The sequence below is a fragment of the Eptatretus burgeri genome, chromosome 18 (genome assembly GCF_056783735.1).
Source record: "Eptatretus burgeri isolate ZD-2024b chromosome 18, Ebu_testis_v1, whole genome shotgun sequence".
Taxonomy (NCBI): domain Eukaryota; kingdom Metazoa; phylum Chordata; class Myxini; order Myxiniformes; family Myxinidae; genus Eptatretus; species Eptatretus burgeri.
Window position 1 is genome coordinate 32573727 of NC_140978.1, and position 24816 is coordinate 32598542.

The 24816-nt window shown below is 43.4% G+C and overlaps 1 protein-coding gene across 5 annotated transcripts in view; it reads right to left on the reverse strand.

Annotated features, from left to right (window-relative positions):
• Nucleotides 1–23612: 23612 nt before the first annotated feature.
• Nucleotides 23613–24816, reverse strand: part of LOC147008843 (forkhead box protein P4-like) — a 247315-nt gene continuing 246111 nt past the window's right edge. For all 5 annotated transcript variants that reach the window (XM_085864592.1, XM_085864591.1, XM_085864589.1 and 2 more), the window contains exon 17: nt 23613–24743. In XM_085864592.1, the coding sequence (XP_085720718.1) occupies nt 24590–24743 (154 nt within the window). In that variant the 3' untranslated portion in view covers nt 23613–24589. The remainder of the gene's footprint in view (nt 24744–24816) is intronic.

Here is a 24816-nt window from a genome sequence, read left to right on the forward strand (position 1 = left end):
TGTAATACTCTCTGCTACGACCACCAGGTGGCACTGCATGCTACACATTTACATCAATAATTTAATTTATGCCCCCATTCTGATCCCCCACACCTCTGCGTGAGGCCGCGGCCACATCGTCATTGTTAACCCCCACGCAAAGTTGTATTTGTACCCTAAGTTTGGAGTTTGTAACTTAAACCACGCAAAGTTGTATTTGTACCCTAAGTTTGGAGTTTGTAACTTAAACCACGCAAAGTTGTATTTGTACCCTAAGTTTGGAGTTTGTAACTTAAATCACGCAAAGTTGTATTTGTACCCTAAGTTTGGAGTTTGTAACTTAAAAGGTGTGGCTGTGCATAAGGAACAAAGAAAGCCATAGACAGAGACAGAGACAGAGAGAGAGAGAGAGACAGAGACAGAGAGAGAGGCGTGTGTGTGTGTGTGTGTGTGTGTGTGTGTGTGTGTGTGTGTGTGTGTGTGTGTGTGTGTGTGTGTGTGTGTGTGTGTGTGTGTGTGTGTGTGTGTGTGTGTGTGTGTGTGTGTGTGTATATAGAGATGTAGCCTGTGCTAATTGCCAATGAAATTACTTTGTGCTGAATTATTATAAAAAATTATTTTTCTCTGGACTTACACCTCAAAACACATTGACACACACACACACACACACACACACACACACACACACACACACACACACACACACACACACACACACACACACACACTCAAAATACCAGGGGTGAAGATATGTCATGGGATCTTCTAGGGAAACATGCCTCTTGTCTCTTCTATTTTGCCAGGCCCTGGACCCACTGAGCAACCTCATTGATGATCAAGGACAAGGATACTCCCTGACATCAAATAAGAGAATGTCCAAAGAGACAAGAAAGGTGACACATATACTTTATATGGATGATTTAAACTCTGCACCAAACTACGAAAAATTGTCATCCCAACTCAAGTTAGTGAAAAGGTAATCCGATGACATCTAAATGGAATTTGGCCGAGATAAGTGTGCCAAGTGCACACTCGTACAAGCTCGACCAACAAAAACGGACAACATAAAAATTGACACAAATACAACAATAGAGGATTTAGACAACGAAGCATACAAATACCTTAGAGCAGTAGCCACACCAAATATGTCACAAACAAATGCACAAAACAATTACCAAGGAATACCTGTGCAGAATGTGGTTGATCCTGAAAACATTTCTTTCCCAAAGGAACAAAATCAAAACCATCAACCAACTCGCAATTGCACTATTCTGGCATCGCTGTGAAATAATAAACTGGCCACCCACAATCAGAAATCAATAAACTTGATCTCAAAACAAGGAAACTCCTCACAATGCATAAAATGTTTTTAAAATATCAGTGCATCCTGAGAATGTACCTGCCGAGACGACAGTAGGTAGCGGCCTGATGGAGCTCAACCAAGTGCACAGAATGACAACAGTCGGATTGGCTGAGTACGTGAAAAGTTCATCAGACTACTGAGTACAATTTGTACACAAACATGAAGACAGCAATCCAGAGAAGGTATCCCTAACCCACCTATAAAAATTTTTTTTTTTCCCAAAGACAGGTGCAAATGGAAGATGAATTTGTAGAATTCACACAAGTAAAACAAAACAACAATAAATACAGTCCCAACAATTGCAAAAAAATGACAAAAGAAAAATATAAAACTAAATATCAACAGATATACACTGACAACTGTGAAAATGAGAAAAGAGCAGGAAGGTATACAAAAGAGTTTGACAGATTGGGAATGGATGAATAAGGCTCATTGGAATGGCGAAGAAGACGACAGCTCAACTGGGATGGAGAACAAATCATTATAAATGCCAAAGTCCATGGACACAACACCAATGGCTTTAAGAAGATGGGAGGGGGGGGGGACAGAGCCAATCAGACAAGTTTAGGTTCTGCAAGGCAGAAACAGAAAGTACGAGCCACCTCCTATCGGGATGTAAAACACTCATGTCAGAACAGCTGTATATCCAAAAGCATAACAAGGTATGTAGAGTAATCCACTGGCACATCTGCAGAAATTTCAATTTCCCAGTTCCACAAAATTCATGGAAACATGAACCAAACGCAATCACTAAAAAAAAAGGAAATAATGCTCACATACGACCTGATGATCCCATCCAGCGTGAACATAGAAAACAAAGCATTGCGACTGGATATAGGACTTGTGTAAGTCGGACCACCCTTCAGATATGACGCAAGACTGTTGTTGTTGAAAAACTTGTATCATGACGAGCAAAGGAAACTGCAACCAATCTGGCAATTAACGAAATTCAGTTGGTTAGCTACTATGGATAGCAACAGATTTCTCAGCCATCGAGTTGTGAATTCTCCATGGCCACTTGCAGCCGCATGGATCAACAACTTCCTGACATAATATCGGGTTTGGTAACTCTTACAACCGCATTTATACAAGAGTCATCTCCCCTGAAACAGGATTTCTGACCCAGTCACATTGAGGGACAAAAAGGAAAAGAAGGTGTTGCTTATTGAGGTGTCAGCACCCAGCAATTTTGGTCTAAATGATGCAGAAATCAAGAAAATGACCAGATACCACAATCTCAAAAATAAAGTGAAAAGATCGAAGAAGCTGAAGAATGCTGAAATCGTGCCAACGGGAATGATAAAAAAAGAACATTACGGAGATCTTAAAAACCATCCCTGGGAATATTACTGCAAACGAACTGCAGTTGGAAGCTGTCCGGGGCTCGGTGACGATCCTGAAAAAGAGTCCTCGGACCAAAACTTTGAGAACAAGAAAACTTCACAAATTTATCCATGAATCGTAATCCCTTACCGAAACACAGGTGGATACTTCGAGACCTGAGAGGACTCCGTTCCACCTCCTGAAACCCGCATGTGGAGAAAACAGCCACACACACACACACACACACACACACACACACACACACACACACACACACACACACACACACACACACACACACACACACACACACACACACACACACACACACACACACACACACACACACACACACACACACACACACACCTCAGTACTCATTCAATAATCTTTCGGATTCGTTCTGTTACGCAGGATTTAGTGTGCAACCATTTTTTTTTTGTAAATGTCTTGCTCTGTTATAGAATTGCGAAGAACTCCCTGAAGTAGTACTGTACTTGTGAGTACTGCAGAATGTTCTTCAGAAGACCATGTTGTGATATGACGGTCTGTTCGCTCCGTTCTAAAATAAATGTCTTCCTGGGTAATCAACTTCTTATGTATACAAATACTGACCCCCCCCCACCACAACCAAACCTAACCACAACCCCCTCCCCCTCCTCTTCACACCCCTCGAGCAGCTTGCGTGGGCTAAGTCTTGTTGTATTGCCCTCACCGGTGTGGATTTCTTTTCCATGTATGCTCAGTAGAGGTTTCCACAGCCTGCGTTTGACAAGTGAATGACCTATCCAGGATTGGTTCTTATCTAGGGAAGTATTCACGACTCATCATGACGCAAAGGCTCTCTGCCCAGCATACAAACCCCACCTGTGTGCGTACCAGGCTCATAGAGTAGCTCACAAAGGCTACATCAATCATGTGCAGGACAAGGATATTATGAGATATGTAGTGTAGTGTTACATCTTACCTGAAGTACAAGGGCATCTGTGGACAATAGACAAACACATTTGGTAAGTATGGGGTCTGAACGTGAGTTACCACTATCATGAGTTAGCAGTTCACCTCCTCCCACCCCCTCCCTTACCTGTCAACTTCAATTATTTTATGAAGTTTAACTTGAGACTCATATCCTTACAGGAATGAACACTAGCCATCAGGATTTTTTTTTTTTTTTTTTTTTTTTTTTTTTTTTTCTCTCTCTCTCTCTCTCTCTCTCTCTCTCTCTCTCTCTCTCTCTCTCTCTCTCTCTCTCTCTCTCTCTCTCTCTCTCTCTCTCTCTCTCTCTCTCTCTCTCTCTCTCTCTCTCTCTCTCTCTCTCTCTCTCTCTCTCTCTCTCTCTCTCTCTCTCTCTCTCTCTCTCTCTCTCTCTCTCTCTCTCTCTCTCTCTCTCTCTCTCTCTCTCTCTCTCTCTCTCTCTCTCTCTCTCTCTCTCTCTCTCTCTCTCTCTCTCTCTCTCTCTCTCTCTCTCAATGCGTTTTGGTTGCAAACTCCAGGCCTGGAAGATGACGTGCATAACACATCATCAATCGCCTATATGGTTTGACGCTTTAAAGGAAACCTTCCACGGCTTGGGAACCTTCTAAAAGGCCCAGAGAGCCCTCCGATCGATTGGCAATAAGGAAATAATCAGCATGTTACTTGATGTTTTTTCATAATTCATGCTAATGGGTTTAATTGTGGTCACATGAATCATTAATGGGAAAGAGGCACCGGTGGTGGAAACAGAGAACAGTTTGTATGAAGTCTTACCTTATATTAGGTAGGGCCAAGAACAGGTGCATCCAGGTAAACTTGGGTCCGTGTTGGTTAATCCTTCACTTGAATCTTTAAATTTTCAGATCCACGTTTTGTTCTTTTCTTTACTTTTCAAAATCAAGGCTCATGGAAGAGCAAAGTAAAGGAGGATATGAACTGAAATTGGGACGACAGTGTGACACAGTATGCAAGGAGATGAACAATAGGGTGTTTCATATTGCAACTTTTTTGGGCTAGTCAAGTGGGCTACGCGGCTTAGCTTTCTAATATGGATAAAAACCCCACTCGCCGATTTTTAAAATTTTCCTCCCAAATATGGCCGCCGGCGGCCATTTTTTCCAAAATGGCGGCCTTTTTTCACGTTTTGACACAGAAATCGACTCCTACACCTGCTAAAATACGTTAATGTTACTTGATATGTGTATGTTTGTAGATGATTATGATTGCTATGTCTGCTAGCAGTCGGCGACTAGACATTAGGCATCCAATATGGCGGAAAAATCCAAAATGGCGTCCAAGATGGCCGATTTTTGGCCACTGGAAAGTTGTTCCCTCCTATGTGGGTTCTAATATGTCTAGTTATAGGTTTTTGGGTGTGCTGAATTCGTTTTTATGCTCTAAAATGCAGTATATCTGTCACAGAGACATCTGCGGGGGTCATGCTCGCGCGTTAAGAAGTAGTTCTTGCAAGTCCGAAGAAGAATTTTGAATATTCTCGCCCTCATTGATATCAGAAAATAACAATTAAATATTCGAAGGTCAAACATGTATTTATTTAACATGTACAGTATATACATGAATTATTAGTATACGAATGCCATAATGAATGTTCTAATATGAATTCATGTATGCGTGCCTATCAGCCTCGATTATAATCAATAATATTGGCCATGGCATGGCATTCATGGCTGTAGCGACATTTCAAATTAAAATTTTCATAGTTCAAAAACATCAATGTTCACACTTTGCTTCATATAGTTATCTACATTTTCGCGTATATATGAAGGAGTGATACCAGAAAGCCACCAGAAATAAATATTCTAATGGAAATCCTTCCCAGAAGAGTGGAGGCTGATATAGCAGCAAAAAGGGGGAGGGGACCAACTCCATATTAATGCCCATGATTTTGGAATGAGGTGTCCACATACTTTTGGCAATGTAGTGTATGTCATGCCTGCCAGATAAGGTTGAAGCATGATATGACTCAAAAAACTTTTAAAGAAGCCGAAAATACTTGGAAACGCACCTGCAAGAAAAGGGTGTGCCTGTATACAACAAAGGGTTTGGAGAACTTCCTGATCAACTCATCCAAGAATTAATATATTGCTGTCTGTGCTGCAAAAACCCTCGACAATGTGGGTCATGAAAGGGCCGAAGGTTCGTGGAAGGGCGCATTCCACCAAAACCTTCGTGCTTTTGAACACAGATGGGAAGGTCATGTCTGAGGGTTGTCATTGCACAGGGTAAATTTATCATCACCATCATCATCTGTTCGAGTGAACCCGGGTATTTATGATGAGCCTCTTGCAATCCTCAATCTCTTCCATAGAATTCGTAGCTGGTCCTGAGTCAGACTTGTAAGTTTAAAATGATGATATGTTTGGGAAGAGGGGGTGTTTGAGGGATGGTGAGAATGGGAGTTGCACGAGCTGTGAGAGCTGTTATAAATATTTGTTTTTTGTTTGGTTCCAGGGTCACAAGATAAATTTTGCAAGATTTTTGCATCTATTGGTGAAAGGAGAAGCGTCCATTCTTGTTTGTGTGTGTTATAACCACGGCCGCCGCTAGCTAATTGTATTAACAGGAAATGATAGGAACCCGACTCCTCTCATCCGCATATATTTCCTTGAGTCTAAACAATTATGGCTAACCATTTTGAAATTGCCACTTTTTCATCTAAATGCTGTAAATTATGTTTAAAAGACGAATTGAATTACACATTTCCCACTGACAATGGCAGGTTAAAAGTGCCCGTCTAGTATAACCGAGTCAGTGTAAATACACATAGCACGCATGCGCAAAAGGCCTCGTTTGGCATTCATACATCATTTTGAAAGTTGTGTATTAATGCCAGTAGATGTGACGCCCTGTTTAATGTCCATCCGAGGGATGGCACATACATTGATGAATCACCCTGCCTGTGAAACACGGGGATGACAGTTTATCGCTGGGTCAGGATTCGAATCTCAGCTGGACAGCTTAGAGGAGAGTGTGCATTGGGGGCCCTCGAGGTGCTGAATGACGAGTCAGAGCCACTGGGATGATGGGTTTCTTGGGTCAAAACTAAGATCCAGGCTTTCAATGACATCTTGAATGCTGCTATCCTGGCTGTATCTGTTTGTGGTGAGGATGTTGAGGTCACCGAGAGATTCACTCAACTTGGCAGCAACATTCATGTCTCTGCTGGCTGTGAGCCAGAGGTCAACAGATGTCTGGGTCTGGCCTGGGGAGTCATGGATTCACTGGATCATGGGGTTGTGGCACTCTTGGTCCCTGTGCGGGAAGACAAAAGTCTGTCTTCAGGTCCTTGATGCTTCCAGTCTTGCTCTATGGATGTGAGACTTGGGACTCTGACGAGGGATCTGAGATGGAGACTTAACTTCTTCGGTACCAGGTCTCTTCAGATAATCATTGACTATCGCTGGTCGGACTGTGTGTCCAACGAGCAGTTGCAGAGAGAGACTCAAATTAGATGTGTTACCTGCATAGTCCGTGAGTATCAGCTGCAGCTGTATGGACATGTGGCTCGTTTTCCTGACGCTAATCCTGCTCACCAGATTATCTCAGCGAGGGAGCCTCGTGAGTGGTGGAGGCCAATGGGATGGCCATGTGCCTCGTGGTTGCAGCAGATTGATCGGCATCTTAAGGAGATGGGGATGGGCCAGGCATCTGCCTGGGGGATGGCCAGATGGAGGCCACAGGAGTACCGGAGGAAAGTGGACGCAGCAACACGCTGCTCCGTCGCACGCTCCCATACAGTACCTGACCTGACCTGACCTGACCTGCATATCTCTCAGTCTCGGCCATCCTGCCAGCCCCATTTTAATAAAGACTTCTGCAAACAAAAAGTAAGATTCTCACAATATCTCTCCTTTTTTGTCTAAAATGTTATTTCATTAATTCCTCTATCACCGATTTAGATTCAAATGGCATATTAATTACATCATGGGGTCAAGGGTTCAAAGGTCAAAGGTCAAGTCAGGTAAAACATGAGATATTTAAGAACAGCCGAGGGGATTTAAATCAAACTTTGTACAAGTATGCCTGGTGTTGGTTGAATGGTTAAGGTGGTGAGCTTGGTATGCTAGGATCCTGAGTTGAAATCCCCCTTGGTTGTTCAATTTATACCAGGTGGGGTTAACTCGGCCTGTCTTCTTTCTGAGGTCGGCAAAATGAGTGTCAGCAGGCTGGTGTACTATGTCGGAGTGGCAACCCATCCAGGATTATGCCTCATAGCCAAGGAGACTGCTGAGGCAGCATCAACGCTCTGCACAGAGAATGGTCCCAATGGATGGATGGAATATGAAAGGGGAGTCAAAATGTTTTTTCTCCAAATTATGACATAACCAGCAAATACAACCCATCGCTTTGCCGATGGGAATATTAAGGGGGGTAGTAAGAAGGATGGGAGGGAGAGGAGGGAAAGAGGAGGGAAGGGGAGTTCGGAGCAATCGAGATCAAGGCAGGGTGGGGGATGGAGGAAGGAGGGGAGAGCGAGGAGTGGCGCGGAAAGGGAAGGCAGCATGAGGTGAGGGCAAGGGAAGACAGCATTATGGGAGGAAAAGGGAAGGCAGCATGAGGGGGGCACAAGGTAAGGTAGTGTGACGAGAGGGTCCATCCAGACATAACCACAATCCAGATATGCCTGGAGATAACCACCATTGAGATAGTCAAGGTAAGGCAGTGTGAGAGGTGGGTTCCTCCAGACATAGCCACCATCCGGAGATAACCACCGTCCGGACATAACCACAATCCAGACGACAGGTATACTAAGGTGAGAGGAGAGAAAAAGAGAGGGGGAGAGAGGAGGGGGGGAGTAAGGAGGGGTGGGGGAGAAAGGAGGTGGGGGGGAGAGAGGAGAGGGAGGGTAAGGAGGGGTGGGGGAGAAAGGAGGTGGGGGGAGAAAGGAGGTGGGGGGAGAGAGGAGGGGTGGGGAGTGAGGATGGTTTGGGAGTAAATATGAGTGGGGGAGGGAAGGCAGCATGAAGGAGGTGATTGGGACCATACTCTGTGCAGAGCGCTGGTGCTGCTTCAGAACATTAAGGGGGGTAGTAAGAAGGATGGGGGGGAGAGGAGGGAAAGAGGAGGGAAGGGGAGTTAGGAGCAATAGAGATCAAGGCAGGGTGGGGGATGGAGGAAGGAGGGGGGAGCGAGGAGTGGCGCGGAAAGGGAAGGCAGCATGAGGTGAGGACAAGGGAAGACAGCATTATGGGAGGAAAAGGGAAGGCAGTATGAGGGGGGCACAAGGTAAGGTAGTGTGACGGGAGGGTCCATCCAGACATAACCACAATCCAGATATGTCTGGAGATAACCACCATTGAGATACGTCAAGGTAAGGCAGTGTGAGAGGAGGGTCCATCCAGACATAGCCACCATCCGGAGATAACCACCGTCCGGACATAACCACAATCCAGACTACAGGTATACTAAGGTGAGAGGGGAGGCACATGTGGCTATGAGGCACAATCCTGGACGGGTCGCCAATCCAACACAGTATACCAGCATGCTGGCACTCATTTTGCCGACCTCGGAAGGATTACAGGCAGAGTCAACCCCACCTGGTATTAATTCAACAGCTGAGCGGGATTTGAACTCAGGACCCTTGGATCTAAAGCACACCACCCTCAGCATTAAGCCAACATCAGGCATGCAGCATTAAGGGTGGGGAAAGAAGGGGGAGGCGAGGACAGGACATGACAGGACAAGACAAGACAAGACAACTTGAGCAGATGGTCTGTCCAGACAAAACCAGCATCAGGACATGTCTGGAGATAACCATCATCCAGAAATAACCACCATCCAGACACGTTTGGAGATAATCACCATAACCACCATCTGGACACGTGCAGTATTAAGCACTGTTCGGATACATGCAGAGGAAACCACCATCCAAATACATTTGGAGACAAAGAGGGAGAGAGGGAGAGAGGGAGAGAGGGAGAGAGGGAGAGAGGGAGAGAGGGAGAGAGGGAGAGAGGGAGAGAGGGAGAGAGGGAGGGTGGGAGTGGGAGTGGGAGTGGGAGTGGGAGTGGGAGTGAGAGTGAGAGTGAGAGTGAGAGTGAGAGTGAGGTGAGTGAGAGTGAGAGTGAGAGTGAGTGAGTTGAGTGAGAGAGAGAGTGAGAGAGAGAGTGAGAGTGAGAGTGAGAGTGAGAGTGAGAGAGAGAGAGAGAGAGAGAGAGAGAGAGAGAGAGAGAGAGAGAGAGAGAGAGAGAGAGAGAGAGAGAGAGAGAGAGAGAGAGAGAGAGAGAGAGAGAGAGAGAGAGAGAGAGAGAGAGAGAGAGAGAGAGAGAGAGAGAGAGAGAGAGAGAGAGAGAGAGAGAGCTGAACTGTATTGTATTCGGAGGGGGTGGAGAGAGGATAGGACAAAGAGAGGGAGGAGTGGGGTAGTAGGAGTAGGGGAGTTTGCAGAGCATATGCTATACTTTTGAACAACAACAACAACAACAACACACACACACACACACAAAACACACATAATTATCATCATGTGACAGGTGGAAAAAAATTGGCTTTGTAATTGAGGAAACACATTAATATGTTTGATGGCTCAGAAATCGGGTGTTGTCAAATGTATTTTGCTTGAGAAACAGTCACAAGGATAAAGGAAAATGTGATTGCTTGTACAATGGTGAGGTTAAAAATTAATACCTCCAAGATACGGGATGAAACTTTGCCACCACTGCACCCGCGTAACCAAGCATGTAGGCATACACATACACCTGCAGAGTCCCTAAATTACATATCCAAATATACCCATATATGTACCTCTACATTGTAGGAACTGCTGACTCTACATCCCGATTGGGAGATGAACTGTATCGCCATCCACTGTAGGGCATTCGGTAAGTGGCTTAAGCACTCAAGCAAACACTCCAATTAAATGGTTGGCAAGTGATAGCGATGTTAGTATATCCAAACCATGTCAGAATTAGACAAATGAACACTTTTTTTGGAGTCAGAACTGCTGCTAAGTTCAATTCTGGAGCTTAACTTTTGTAATTCGGCTTATTTTAAGAGACTCTTGAGGATATGACATGTGTGGAAATGAAATAAAGCCACAAATGCTGGCGTCGCCGGGCATTTACCAGTGATTCATGGAGCAATGTACCCATCATCATGCCTATGATGAACAGGTATTTAATTATGTGAGTGAGGAAAGTGAAAAAACAAACTTTATCGTTAAGAAATCATTGCGGCCTGTTCTAAGTCAAGACATGGTTGAGCAAGCCAAAAAACATGGCGGCTTTAGACCCCAGAGTTGTCGCCCAGGATACGACTAAAGACCCCAGAGAGTGAGGTGGCCGAGGATGCACCTGATAAACGATATTATTAAATAAGGCCGTTAATTATCTTCTAAAGGGATGTTTAAATTAACCCAAACACCCAATTTTCACTCTTGCACTTCCTTGGAGTTTTCTTAGTATGCATGCAACGTTTCAGGCTGATATGTTTTATAGTTTTGGAGTTATGGAGGAAACACACACACACACACACACACACACACACACACACACACACAAACATTTATTAATATAGAAGAGAAGATGATCCTGGACCAGCGAAAGTTTGGTCCAGTTGTTCAGCCTTTTCTATCATTGCGCCTCGGAGTTCCCAGATGTGCCGCACATTTTTCGAGCAGTTGGTTAGTTTGCTGGTGCCATTGGAGTGAAAGTCCCCTCATTGTCTCTGAAACTGTTTCATACCAAAGAGTTTTAAAATGGTACAAGCTGCTTCCTTACTTGATGTTCAGTATTTAAAAGGAGAGCACGGACAATCCGCATCGGTTGGCATCCATGTGGAGGAGGAAATTCCTCCCTGGGAAATGCTCCATTGAATGCAGTGAGAAAGGCAGAACCATTGCTGTGACGTGATAGTGTCGCTGGTACCCGGAGTACCCCCAAAGTGGCGGCACTTCCCCCAAGCTCAGTGGCTGTGTTTGTCTTGTTTAACAATCTTGCGTTGTCTCGTATGTTCATGTTTTGGCTATTTTGCATTTCATTTGGTGATTTGATGTGAGGGCAACTGTTTACACTTAAACCAAGAGTTTCATTCCGAGTTAGTAGTGAACACATCTCTTGAATATCTTTCACTGTACAAAAAGTTTTGCGGTGTGAAATCTTGGCTGCTGCCCCATTTTGGACTCATGATTGTTTCACCTGCTTGGGAGTGATGGCAGTATAGTTAAGAGGTCGCCACACTTTCCTTTGATGTCTTGTCTGGGATAGATTCTCGACCCGACTAAAACTCCCAGGTTGGTTCTTCGCAGGCAGGATGTGACATCACAAGGTGCGCTGTCCCTTAGATGGACGTTAAACCAGGTGTCTGATTCTCCAGCCTTAGCTGATGAACGTTAAAGACCCCTCCGTGTCTCTTTACGAAGAGTGGGCAAGTTATCATTGGCACCCTGAACGAACATTACAAATTGCTGACCAAGCATCCAAGGGGGCTCTGCATCAGAGGCACGGCTTTGCTCCGAGAAATAATGCAGGCAAGTGATACATACAAGTCCAAATGAATGAATATCTTTTTAACCTACCTGGAAAATTTGGCCAAAACAGTTGACGCCTGCGTTGCCAATTAGAGCTGATGTGGCCAGGTGGCCGCGTGCATGATGCATAGCCGTCATGGAGCTGAGCCCAAAACCGACCTAAGGCTCATCCTGGGAGCCTACTTCTTACTGCGTCTCAGAGCCTCCATTACTGATAGAATAACAAGCCATTTGTGCTGTGCATAGCTAACCTGAATTGTTAGCATAATGGATGAATGCCAATTATGTGCCGGCTAATCTCTGGGAGGCCGACACCGGGGACGTCCAAGCGAGCCATCGCTGTTTAAATGTGCCCCGTTGGTTTATCTGCCCAAGATATTACCATGAGACACAACATGGTATGTCATATCAAATACACTACTCAGTTACACTAGACTATAGTGGGATGACTTTTGCACTTTACTTGTTTAATGTATTCCACTATGGGCTCATTAAATGAAAAACAGGATTTGTTGATTAGCATGAAATGTCAAGGAAAGCTGTAGAAGCAGAATACAAGACTAGTAGGTACAAAGGGGTTTCTTTTAACAGTTTTAACACTCAAACAGGACTGGTGAAGAAGTAGTAGTTCCAGCGAAATGGTGAATCTATACTAAGGTGGATCAGATTTGTCCCAGGCTTTTGATTATTAAGAACAGAGCAATGTGTGTAGATTCATCATCTTTGGGGGACATCTGTCTTCATGCTGTTGTGGAAATGGCTGGAAGAGGGTAATGATGCTTCGCATAGTGCAGTTATTTCCTTAAAGTGAATATCTGGAGTAAGTATAAAGTAATTATTTATGTTATTATTTAGTTGTTAATGTCAACAAGACAAAGGAAATGATTTTTGATTTTCGATGCTTAGCAGGTGAGCATGACGTGACCCTTTGATCATTCACGACCATAGTATCGAACATGTACCTGAGCATAAGTATTTGGAGACAATGATTGATAAGAAATTGAAATTGATCAGGAATTCCCAAGTGTTGCCCGGTAAAGCACATCAAAGATTGTACTTTTTAAGGAAACCGAAAGAGGTTCGTGTCGATAATAGCAATTTAATTTTTTTATTATTATTATCAATCATTGGTTCAAAGTATTCTTTCTTTCTATTTAATGGCCAGTGGAAGGAAAATTTCCATATTTTTATGTGGACAGCAACAAAGATGATCCAATATCCAATGAAATATGCATCGCTTTTACGTCGAGTTAGATGACGTCCACCCATCCCATTGTGTGTATGTAATATTACCAATCCTTCTGCCCCATTTTTATTGTTCACCCTGTGGAAATCCTTTATGTTCTTTGAATGTTTTGACAGGCCATGAGGTGCAAACTTTGGTAGGAAAATCCACTTGAGCATCACCACCGAGCCCCCCCCCCCCAACATTTCAGAACATCAGGAGTGAAGGGTCACGGAAGGGTCACTCCGCCCACCTGAAGCAGCATCAAATGGTAAGCGAGAGGGAAGGGGCATGGTGCGTCATCGGTGACATATGCGACCGAGGCCACAAAGGCAAGTGTGCAGAGAGGAAGTGAGGAATTACTGGAATTGGCTCAGGAGAAGCTGCATTCCTCGCCACTTTCCTCTCTACCAGAGCCAACTCTCTCCTCTCATGAGCCGGGGTGACATCTGTGGCCACAGGTGAATCCTGTCTGAGCAAGCCGAGAATGGGCCTGGATTTTTCGGCAAGCTTCGTGAAGTTCGCCAGAACTCTGTTTTGTCTTGTCCTTCCCACTGTCTCTCTCATGTGGGGTGTCTGATTGGGCCCTATGGACGTAAGTAATGAAGGAATCCCGTTCGCTTATTTGGGCCATCGGCGCTTAGTAATGGGTAGGGGATAGTTGCGTCATTAATCTTACCCCAAAGGGGTTGGGAGACTATTGCAACGCCCGTGTGTGTGTGTGTGTGTGTCCATGTCTATATTGTTACTGGCCGGGGGGTCGGCCGCCAACCGACCGCTCTGAACGGAACCGCAAGTCGAGTTGGCCCGACCGATCGCCCGGAATATAGATCGCCACCCGGATAACTCCGAGCGACGGGTCCTTGTACAAGAACCGAAATACGCCAATCGGCAGATCACGTGGGGTAGGGTCGATTGACAAGCTGTTAGCTTCAATTGTCTTCAATGTACCTAAATACCCACGTGATCCAACTACCGGGGTATTCCACCCTTGACGGAACTCGTACGGAACAAACCGCCAAGGCGAGCTTGTCCGTGCGTGATTCCGAGCGGCGTAATCGACGAGAACCGTCGGTCCAAATGTCCCCCTATTACGGCAAACCAATGGCTTTCTAACTCCCAACACACGAAATGCTCAGTCAATGAGAGAATGGACGCAACGAGCAGGCTTACATTCACACAAGGACATTTATTATAATGAAACACGTATGCAATTAAATAAGGCAAAACAGGTATGCAATTATACAAGCAACAAAAGCACGACAAAAGAACAACCGTCTATTTATTATGTACAGTCATTTACACTTAACAGCAGTTCCTACTTATTAGACAGGCCCACGGACACAGGTACGCACACACACGCGCACGCACGCACACACACACACACACACACACACACACACACACACACACACACACACACACACACACACACACACACACACACACACACACACACACACACACACGAAATGGTGGCTGAGGCCTTTAATCACGAGCTCCAGCTCGGAGGACAGGTGAGCTGGAACTCAGAGCTTGACTCGAACCTTTCCACCTCGTGTGGTCTTCAACTTGTCCGGTCCCGGGCTCCAGCGAGAGTGAGCTGGATCCAATCGCCGCGATCCTTGCCGAGCGCCCGCGAATCCTCCCGCGCTTCTCAACACGTGCCAGTGAGACGAGGCGCCGATCCTTCCTGTCGATCGTAGTTTCCTCGAGGATCCAACTCCAAGAAGAGGCCGATGCGTCGCACCAAGCCGGGAAACAAAATGGAGAACAAAAAGCTCCACGAACCAAGAAGAAGAGGAAGAAGAGGAAGAAGAGGAGGAAGCCTCCACTTGCAGCACGAGCCGAACAACCGGCTCAAGTTACTTCCAAAACAAAGCAGCAGCCGAAGCTCACTGAGCCAGCCGAAGCAAAAAGCTTACGAAGGCCTCAAGCCAAGAAAGCCAAGCAGGACCCGATGGCTGATGGACTGCTCTCTCCGAAGCAAAAAAGCTTACTCCTCCCACGGGACTCAGCACACGAACTCTGCACATGGGACTCCCACGAACTCCTCTTGAACAAAGAAAAGATGTCCTCTTTATCCTTTGCACCCCCTCCCACGCACCCGGAGTGACTCATGCCCTCGTGATCCACCCCCCGCTCAACCACGGGTGGAAGGGAGTTGTTGATGTCACGGGATGGCATGGTTCTTCTTCCTCTTCACAGAAGAGGGGGAGGGACGTCTCCATTGTTTTGTTCCCTAACTATTAAATCGATCCGCAGCGCATCTAATCGATCTCTGAACATTTAAACAATGGAAGGTGAGCTATCTAGGGAACAAGCACTTATCGACATAGCTGACAAAGGGAACCTGCATGTTGTGTGCGATTGAACTCCAAATTCGTAACAATATTACTAAAACTCTCATCTTGTATGTATGTATGTATGTATGTATGTATGTATGTATGTATGTATGTATGTTCCCGAAATGCAGCCAAAACGGTACACGATAGAGCAAAAATATTTCAGCCCACCTTACTCTCCATTCGCCTGCGGTGTGCAGTATCAAGTTTCGTTCAAATCGGGCAACGAAAAAATTATTAAAAATCAATTCCCGATTCAGTCAAGTACTCTTCGGGAGAATTTGATCAACACAAACAACCTCAGCGGTATAGTTCGCTGGAGCTCTTTTTTTTTCTTGAAATGTTTTTTTTCATCAACCGTTGTCACAACGGGTTCACGGGGTGTCTAGTACCCTTTAACATAGTCAACTGAAACTTCATACACGGCCTTATTTTGATAAATTACAGAACAAGTTTGTATTTCAGGGAGTTTCGTCAATTTTTCACAGTTATGCCCTTTTTGGACTTAGAAAATATAACATCAGTAGGGGACATGTATTGCTAAGCAATTCTCGCTTTTGTTAAGAATTATGTCCCACACTGCGTTTGTCCACATCCTTAAGAATCACACACAACAAAAAAAAAATAAGCCTCAACTCCGATTGGAAGTGTGTTTGTCAAAAGCCAGAGAATACCTTCGGGAAGTAATACGAGTACCTTCAGGTGTGCGCCATGCAATGCAAGACAGGTGGCTTTACATCCCCTCTGAAGAGGCAGCATTCCTGAATGATTCATTCCCAAAACCACAAGCACAAGGATCGGCAGTCAGGAAACACTTTATTCATGTTCTGTAAAACCAGTAAATGTAATAAAACCACGTAACATTTGCTGACTGATTACTCTCAGTTCCTGAAAATCCCTTTACTGTACATCTTCTGTGTAAGCAAAGAAAGTGTAGGGTTGGGTGGAGAATTAAACTTGATCATCATGAGAATAAAATACGTTGGCTCTTAAACTTTGACGAGCAAGTGACAGGAGCACGTAGATGCGGACGTGTGACCATTCACCTTCCTTAAGAATAAACCACCATTTCCTCAACAACTGGATCCCAAATTGCCAGCACCATGACCTTACAATAAGGATATTAGAACAGGGTATGTTGGCACGTGCGATATCTCTCTCTTTCACACACACACACACACACACACACACACACACACACACACACACACACACACACACACACACACACACACACACACACACACACACACACACACACACACACCTTTAAGGTATGATACATTTCTTGGTCTTTCAATCAGACATTTCAGTGGAATGGGTTCAAGGTGCAATGCTGCAGGTATCCTCAAAGCTAATGGCTTTTTCCAGTGAGATTCCCTACCTTTCAAATCCCCACCTCCTCACTGTCTATAGTGGTTACTGAACAATAGAAACTACAAAGCAAAACAAAATAAGGAACATGAAATGCCCAAGACCAAGTCAGGGTAAACAAAGCAATGCGATTTTTATTATTACTTCCTATATTTACACACAATGACAGAAGAATGTAAAAACAAAAAGAAAAGAAAAAAGAAAGAAAACATTAGTGCTATACCTGCTTCAAAAAAATCCTTACTTTTACCTGAAGGTTTGTTTTACAGTCATGAAAGCTTCAAGATACCCCGATACATCAGAAACGTTAGAAAGCTTTTGCTTCTTAATGAACTACCGACAAATCAGCGCTGCTCCCACGCACCACTCGTACTCGCACACAAACACTCCACTTTGTACAAAGGACGTGCTACGTTCATATACAGTTTTGTTAAAGACTTAAGGAATTATTTGGACAAAAAAAAAGAAAAGAAAAGAAATGTCGGTACACACCTCTTGAGGTATTGTCGAAATACTATTTACAATATCACCGGATTTCAGATGAGGATGGTCACCAGTCATGCTCAGGCTGGGCCTCAAGGCCCACAGTCTGCATGTTGGTGTTGTTACCAACTGCAAAAAGCCAATCAAGCAGCACGGTGTTCTAATGGAAGCATTATATCTGTTGTGAATACACCTGTCCATCAAAAGTTTAAACTGCATGGCTCTGGGGCGTCTAAGTGGCATCTAGAGACAGTATGGACAACCGTTGAACAATGTATGGCAATAAATCGTGTAGAAGAATTTAATATCACCGAGCTTGAACTGTAGAATAAACCAATGCAGTACGAATGGATGAGGTCGAAGGGCCGATGCAGTTGCTTCCGAAGTTGTGGTCTCGTTGAGCAAATTATCTTACACAATGCACAACTACGCCATTTCTTGGGTCATTTGATCAAACATTCGATCAGATCTCTGAGTTATCATCTGTGTTCATTGAATCGTTGAGGCCTTCTTGCTGCTCCCTCAGGTTTTGAAGCAAAACGACCCTTCCAGAAGCATCTCATGAAATTCTCATCAGATCTCATGAGAAATCAAAGGGAGATTGTTTTATCCAAGTTGAAAGGCCATCGGAGACTCGTGTTGAGGACGTTCATACGTCTGTGCACCTCTCGCACCTGGCTTTTGTACTCCACTAAACTGCCTATTTTGAGAGCCGAGTGAATCAATATTTTGTTAATTACTTCCAATTTCACAATTTTATTGCCACACATCGAGTACTGGTACTTATATCACCTGCAGCTGTTTACATTCTGGATACCAGACATTAATACAGGTGATACCATCATTGTTCCATTTGCTTTGTGAAGACAAGAAAACAGGAAATTGTCCTCCTGTTGAGAGTGTGTATTCTGACTTACAGAAGTTGAGGACAAAGTTCTCGCATTTACAACCTTAAGGCTCTAACAAAACATGTCCTCCATTTTCAGATTTGACTTTGAACGCACTTCTTCTACAAAGAGATCGATTCAAGTGAAGTGAGATGAGAAAACTCCTGCTTGGTGACTTATTGCGTAATGGAATGGTTTCAACAGTGAGGAGCCTCTTATGTAGATTCAAAGTTAATAGGAATGACTCAAACCACGCTACTGCATCTAACCGGTGGCTTCCATTTGCACGGCCATGCACACCGGGCTACAACTCCAAGCGTCTATACCCTGGTGGCTCAATATATTAGCAGTGGAGAGACAAAGGTTTTGCCTGAAGACAACGCAAGTGCCTGCCAACCACGACAAATACAAAATTATAACGAGAGAGTTCATCAAACACATTACCAGGCACTATCTTGAGAAACAAGGACATGGTGGGGTCTACGAGCGGCAAATTTGATTGGTCGTGATAACGCAAAATGCCGTAATATTTTGTTCAAGTACTCATGCTGAGCGCAAGGTTTTTGAAAAAGTCAAAAAGGTGATTTGTGTTCTCCAGTGTTCAAGTATATAATTCATTTGAAAGAAAATAAAGGTTTTAAAGGTCGTAAAAAAAATTTGATTCAGTGTCTTGTACACCACCTTGTTTAACATGTTACACATTAGTTATTCGTACCTGTTGTTTGTGTCCTTTATGAAGTCCTTAAAAACGGTAAGTTTCCTGTTTGGAATGATTTTCAATTTTGTTTCACTGCCAGAGACAGACAGACAGACAGAGTAAAAAAAAACCATCTCACTACGCTCTGCGGATGTGTGATCGGTACAACTTCAAATCCATAGCACCGTTAAAAAACGACTGTTTCTTTTTCGATTCATGTTTTCAGAAGGACAGACAGATAAAGAGACAGAAGTGAATCAATTGCTTTATCCCGCTTTTTTGCTTCGCATGCTTTTTTGCGGGTTAATTAATTGTACGTCCCTTCTGTGCAAGAAGGTTTGAGCAAAATCTTCATAAATATTTTTTGACAATTTTGTTGACAAAAGCACTGAATGGCACTTCCCTTTATGAATCACACTTAGTTTTTTTCCCAGTTGGTTTGGGAGAAAGGGGGGGTGCAGGGGGAAGTGGGTGAAAAGCATGTAATTTATTTTAATTATGTATTTGCAGGCTCTCCCAAATGGATGGAAGACCCTTACCAACCGGTTAGCCAAAGGAGCGAGGCTTGAGCCACTCAAAGTAAGAGCAACCTTTATCCACATTAGAGATTCCTCACTTTGGAAACCATTTGCCTCTACAAGTCACCACGCACGAATTTTCAAATTTTACCTTTCTTTAATCGATGTCTGTGCTACATAAGTGCAATCTAGGTCGACACCTTGCGCAATGGAAATGCATCATTCATTGAGCATTAAGCTTGTTCGTCGTGGAACCGTTCTTCTACAGGTATGCAGAATTCTAACTCTTCCTCCATTTCCAAGTGAGTAAGATAGACAGGAACATAAGACCCATTGTTCATTGGCTCGACAAAGCTTAAATGCAGACAATGTTTAAAATTATCTCCCTAGCCTGGGGGATGAGGTTTCTGTTGAACTGTATAAATATCTATTTTCTCAAAGCCAACACAACAATCAACTACAAACAAAGATGGTAATCCATCGTTAAAGATCTGAAAATTGCATTAAAGCTTGTTAATACTCATAAGTGCTAAAAGCTCGGTGTTTCAAGTGGCTTGAGTGATGTGCTACCATCCGTCTTCACACTATCGAATGCAAACACAATGTGGAAGGCAAGGATTAGAGGTATTAAGATTTTCCTCGAGATTTGAAAATGACGATCAACGACATCAACTGGTCAGCTTGCGAGTGAACGGGGTTAACTTGGGCTTATACGTACAAATCCTCAGCCTCCCGGAATCTACCAAGCAAAGAGCTGACAATGACCCTGAAGAAAAGTATCAAAGTTCAGAGACACCCAAGTGGTGCTGCACATTGATACTTCGTTTTTCAATCGCTCGTACTCTTCATTTAAGATACCGAAGACAAGAATGCTCATCTATTTGACACAATATAGCGTAAACACCAACAATATACGCATTGCATCTGTTGTTTCCGTTCTTAATTAAAAGGGAATTCTGAGCAGGTTCTGATCGACCAGGTTTTGTTTCAAGTGCCCTTTTCAATGAGAATCTATTTCAACCTAAAATACACTACTCTCAACCGCATGGCACAGGCAACTACAAAAGTAGGGAATTACCAAATCAGAGGAAGAAGATGCATTGATTCTTTTGAGAAACATGTATAAAATATACATTAGTTTAGTGTCATGTGTTCAACCAGATGAGGCAAGGTCCAAAGCATCCAATATAGAATGGCTGTGCCTGAACAGCAGCACCAGAGTGATTGCAGTGGTTTTTTGGAGGAAAATGTAAAATATGAAAAACAAAATATGCCCACAAAACATCTAAATTGACCACCGATAGATTTTCCGGGCTCAATGTATAATCAAGTCCAAATGTTTGTTATAAATATAAAACACAAATAACTGGAAGGGCACTCGGAAGAGAGCATACCTCCCCCAGGCTGATTTGTTTACGTTTTGTATCCCACTGATAGGCTGGATCTGGATTTGGACCTGAACGAAAATGTAATCGGCTTGTTCTTCTCACCTAACCAACTTACCCACAAAGTTTCATCCAAATCCGTCCACAAACCTTTTGAGGTATCATGCAATTTCGTTTGTAGCCCCATCTCAATGGTGAAGAATCATTAAAAAAAATCAAATAATTGTCGTATGAAGATCTGGATTCAGATCTTCACCAAAATTGAATCAATTAGTCCTTTTTAGTCCATCCAACCTGTCCACCAAGTTTTATGTGAATCCATCCATAACATTTTGAGATATTCTGCTATATATCGTTTTGGCCCTATCACTCAATGGTGAAGAATCATTTAAAAATGAAATAAGTATCGGATCTGGATGTAGATTTTCACCAAAATTGAGTTCATTTGTCCTTGTCACACACCCAACTTCTCCACTATGTTTCATTGAGATCGATCCATAACTTTTTGAGGTATCGTGCTATATATCGTTTTTGGCCATATCTCTCAATGGTGAAGAATCACTTAATGAATTCTCAGATCCGGATCCAGATTTAGATCTTCACCAAAATTAAGCGTTGCTGGTCAACTACATAACCAAAAAAAAATTCAGAACAATTGCTTGAAAACTGTGGCCATAAATTGTGTGACAAAGAGACAGACAGACGAGACAGACAGAGAAATAGAGAAACAGACAAGCAGACAAATGCTACAGACAAACATACTTGGCAAAAAATTTATTTCGCCAGTAACAAACAAACAGACAGACAAGGGTAAAAACATAACTTCCATCCACCTTCAGTGGCGGAGGTAACAAGCGAAATGGATGTTAGATACGTAGGTGAATGCTGGACATAGATACGAATTAACAACATTTTACAAAACATTGGGTCTGCAGCTTTCCAAGATGATTATCTGAACTATGACTGGCACTTTGGTATGCTCTAATCTAATTACCTCCATCACCTAAGGTTTGCACCCCTGTCTATTTGTCTGTCTGTGAGCAGGATATCTCAAAAAGTTATCGATGGATTCAGACAAAATTTGATGGAGAGGACGGGTATGTGACAAGGACGAATTTATGAGATTTTGGTGATGATCTGGATCTGCTCCTGAAACTATAGTTTTTTTTTTAACCCTTTGAACCACATCGGCCATTTTACCAGCTGCTATTCAAAACCTCGATATACCAAAATGGCTGATTTAACAGCCGCTATTCAACCCTCCAGAAACCTGTGTGGCCGGATTTTTTCTCCAGGGAGCCCAAGGCGGGGAGCCGGAAATCCAAGAAAACTCAGGGTTCAAAGGGTCAAGTCATTCTTCACCATTGAGCGATAGGGCCAAAAACGATACGTAGCATGATATCTCAAAAAGTTATCGATGGATTCGGACGAAATTTTGTGGATGAGTTGAGTGTATGACAAAGCCCAATCAGTTTGAGTTTGGTGAAGATCTGGTTCTGGATACGAGATTTTTTTTTCAATTTTTTGAGTGATTATTCACCATTGACAGATAGGGCCAAAAGCGATGTACGGTATAGGATGGTATTTCAAAAAGTAATGGATGCATTATGACAAAACTTGGTGAATGAGTTGGGTAGGTGACAGGACAAGCTAATTCGATTTTAGTTCAGGTTCGGATACAGATCCGGCCTGTCAGTAGGATACAAAACGTAAACTGTTCAGCCTGGCATAGGTACGCACTCTATTGAGTGCCGGTCTAGTTTCTCATTGTGATAGTGCTAAAACACAGGTAACATTAGGCTTGTCATCAAACATGGAGAGGGGGGAAAAACAACCAGGAAGAGGAGGGATTATTTACCAGCAATTCACCTTTACGGATTAAAACGTCAGAGATTTACATCTACAACTGCTGCAAATAATTTGGCACTTTAATTATACCGAATTTGTCTATCTAGAAAAGAAAAGAAATGATATGAAATGTAGTGTAGTGTTAAAGTTTCACATTAAAATTTATCACAAAATCTGAAACTTGAAAACCAAACTCATTGCTTCAAGGAAATGTAAAACTTTGGCAAACGTAGAGAAAAAAAAAACACGGGGTTGTGGGGAAATAGGAAGAAATGATAATAAAACTACAACAAAGAGTGAATGAAATCACCCAAATATCGTTTATTTACCTTCAGCTAATTAATACCACAATAACAATAGTCTCTGTCTCTGTGTCTCTGTCTGTCTGTGTCTCTGTCTGTCTGTGTCTCTGTCTGTCTCTCTCTCTCTCTCTCTCTCTCTCTCTCTCTCTCTCTCTCTCTCTCTCTCTCTCTCTCTCTCTCTCTCTCTCTCTCTCTCTCTCTCTTTCTTTATGGTTTGAGGCAAAGCCACGTGCTCTTTGGTCTGTGTCTGAACGGATCCTCCTTTCACTTCCTGGAGAGATGTGCACGAGGCCGATTTGAGGTAAGACTTGGGAGTGAAGCAGATTCCTGGAGGCATTCTGCAGTCTAACAGTTTCGAAACAACGTGCTGTGTTCAAGTGCAGCCTGATTTTTGTTTCGTTTTCCGTGGATGAGCCTGTATAAAAAAAAAAAAAAAAAAAAAAAAAAGCAACCGCACTGCCATGGTCATTTCTACCAAAACAAATACATTGAGTGGACAAGCTCAAACGCTTTTCGGTTGGAGATCGAGAACTCATTCCTCACATTATTGAACTATCTAGCTTTGAAAGTTTTTTTTTTAAACCACGGCGAGGAAAGTTACATCCGGTCAAAATTTTTTTTTTAAAAATCCTTAAAAATAGTGAGTGCAATAGCAGGAATTTTAAACACAAACACAGCCCCCATCTGCAATCAGTGGCTGAATGATGTAGATATTTGTCCGAATCATATCTCCCTTATGGGGAACCCACACAAACCTACACACAAGGTCTAGACTCAAGGAGCCACGCAAGTGTCTCTGCATCCTTTGGCAGGCATCCTGAGACCTCCTGAATTGACATTGATGATCATGTAAAATCGTTGATTTCTTTCTTTAACTTCCTTTATTCACCCCCCTCCCTCCCCCTTTCCAATACAAAATTATACCTCAAGCTCTTAAACCCATTCTCAAGTGTTTATGAATACCGCTGTGTTTGAGCACATTGCATGTTCCTCAAATTTCTTCAAAAACCTTCAATGGTTGGATGATCTCAACAATCTGCCATCTCCGTGACAACATAAGTATGTGATAATGAGCACGTGAGTTAAAAAAAGTAAAATAAAATAATTAAAACCTCGATACCAGCCATTACCACAATAATATTGTGTCACTAAAACACACGGAGTTGAATTTCCTCCCAGAATCGCTTCCCTTTCAAAAATGACTGCACATGACCATAGCAAGAAAACTGTACACCTCAACTACTCAATGATCAAATGACGGTACTTTTTTTACATCGTTGCTTTCACATTGGCACAAGTCGTAGCAATTTCACCCTCAGCATCTCCGCAGCGATGGACGGTTTCGTCGACCGGCGCCCAAGCTCATCAAAACATCCACCATCACCAAAAGGCCTCGGCTAGTCGGGACCATCTCCTGACGCGAGGCTCCCCTCCACGCATCCCCCAGTGTCTGTATGGGGGCTCGGTATGCTAGGTGCTGCTATACTGGCACTCTCTGGATGGCCCACATCATCTTCTCGTGGTTCTGGTTTCACAAAGTACTGAGAAGGCCTGCAATAAATGGAATTTTTTTTAAACATAACGATCTCAACAGAGATGATACTTCATCATAGCAGCAACTTCT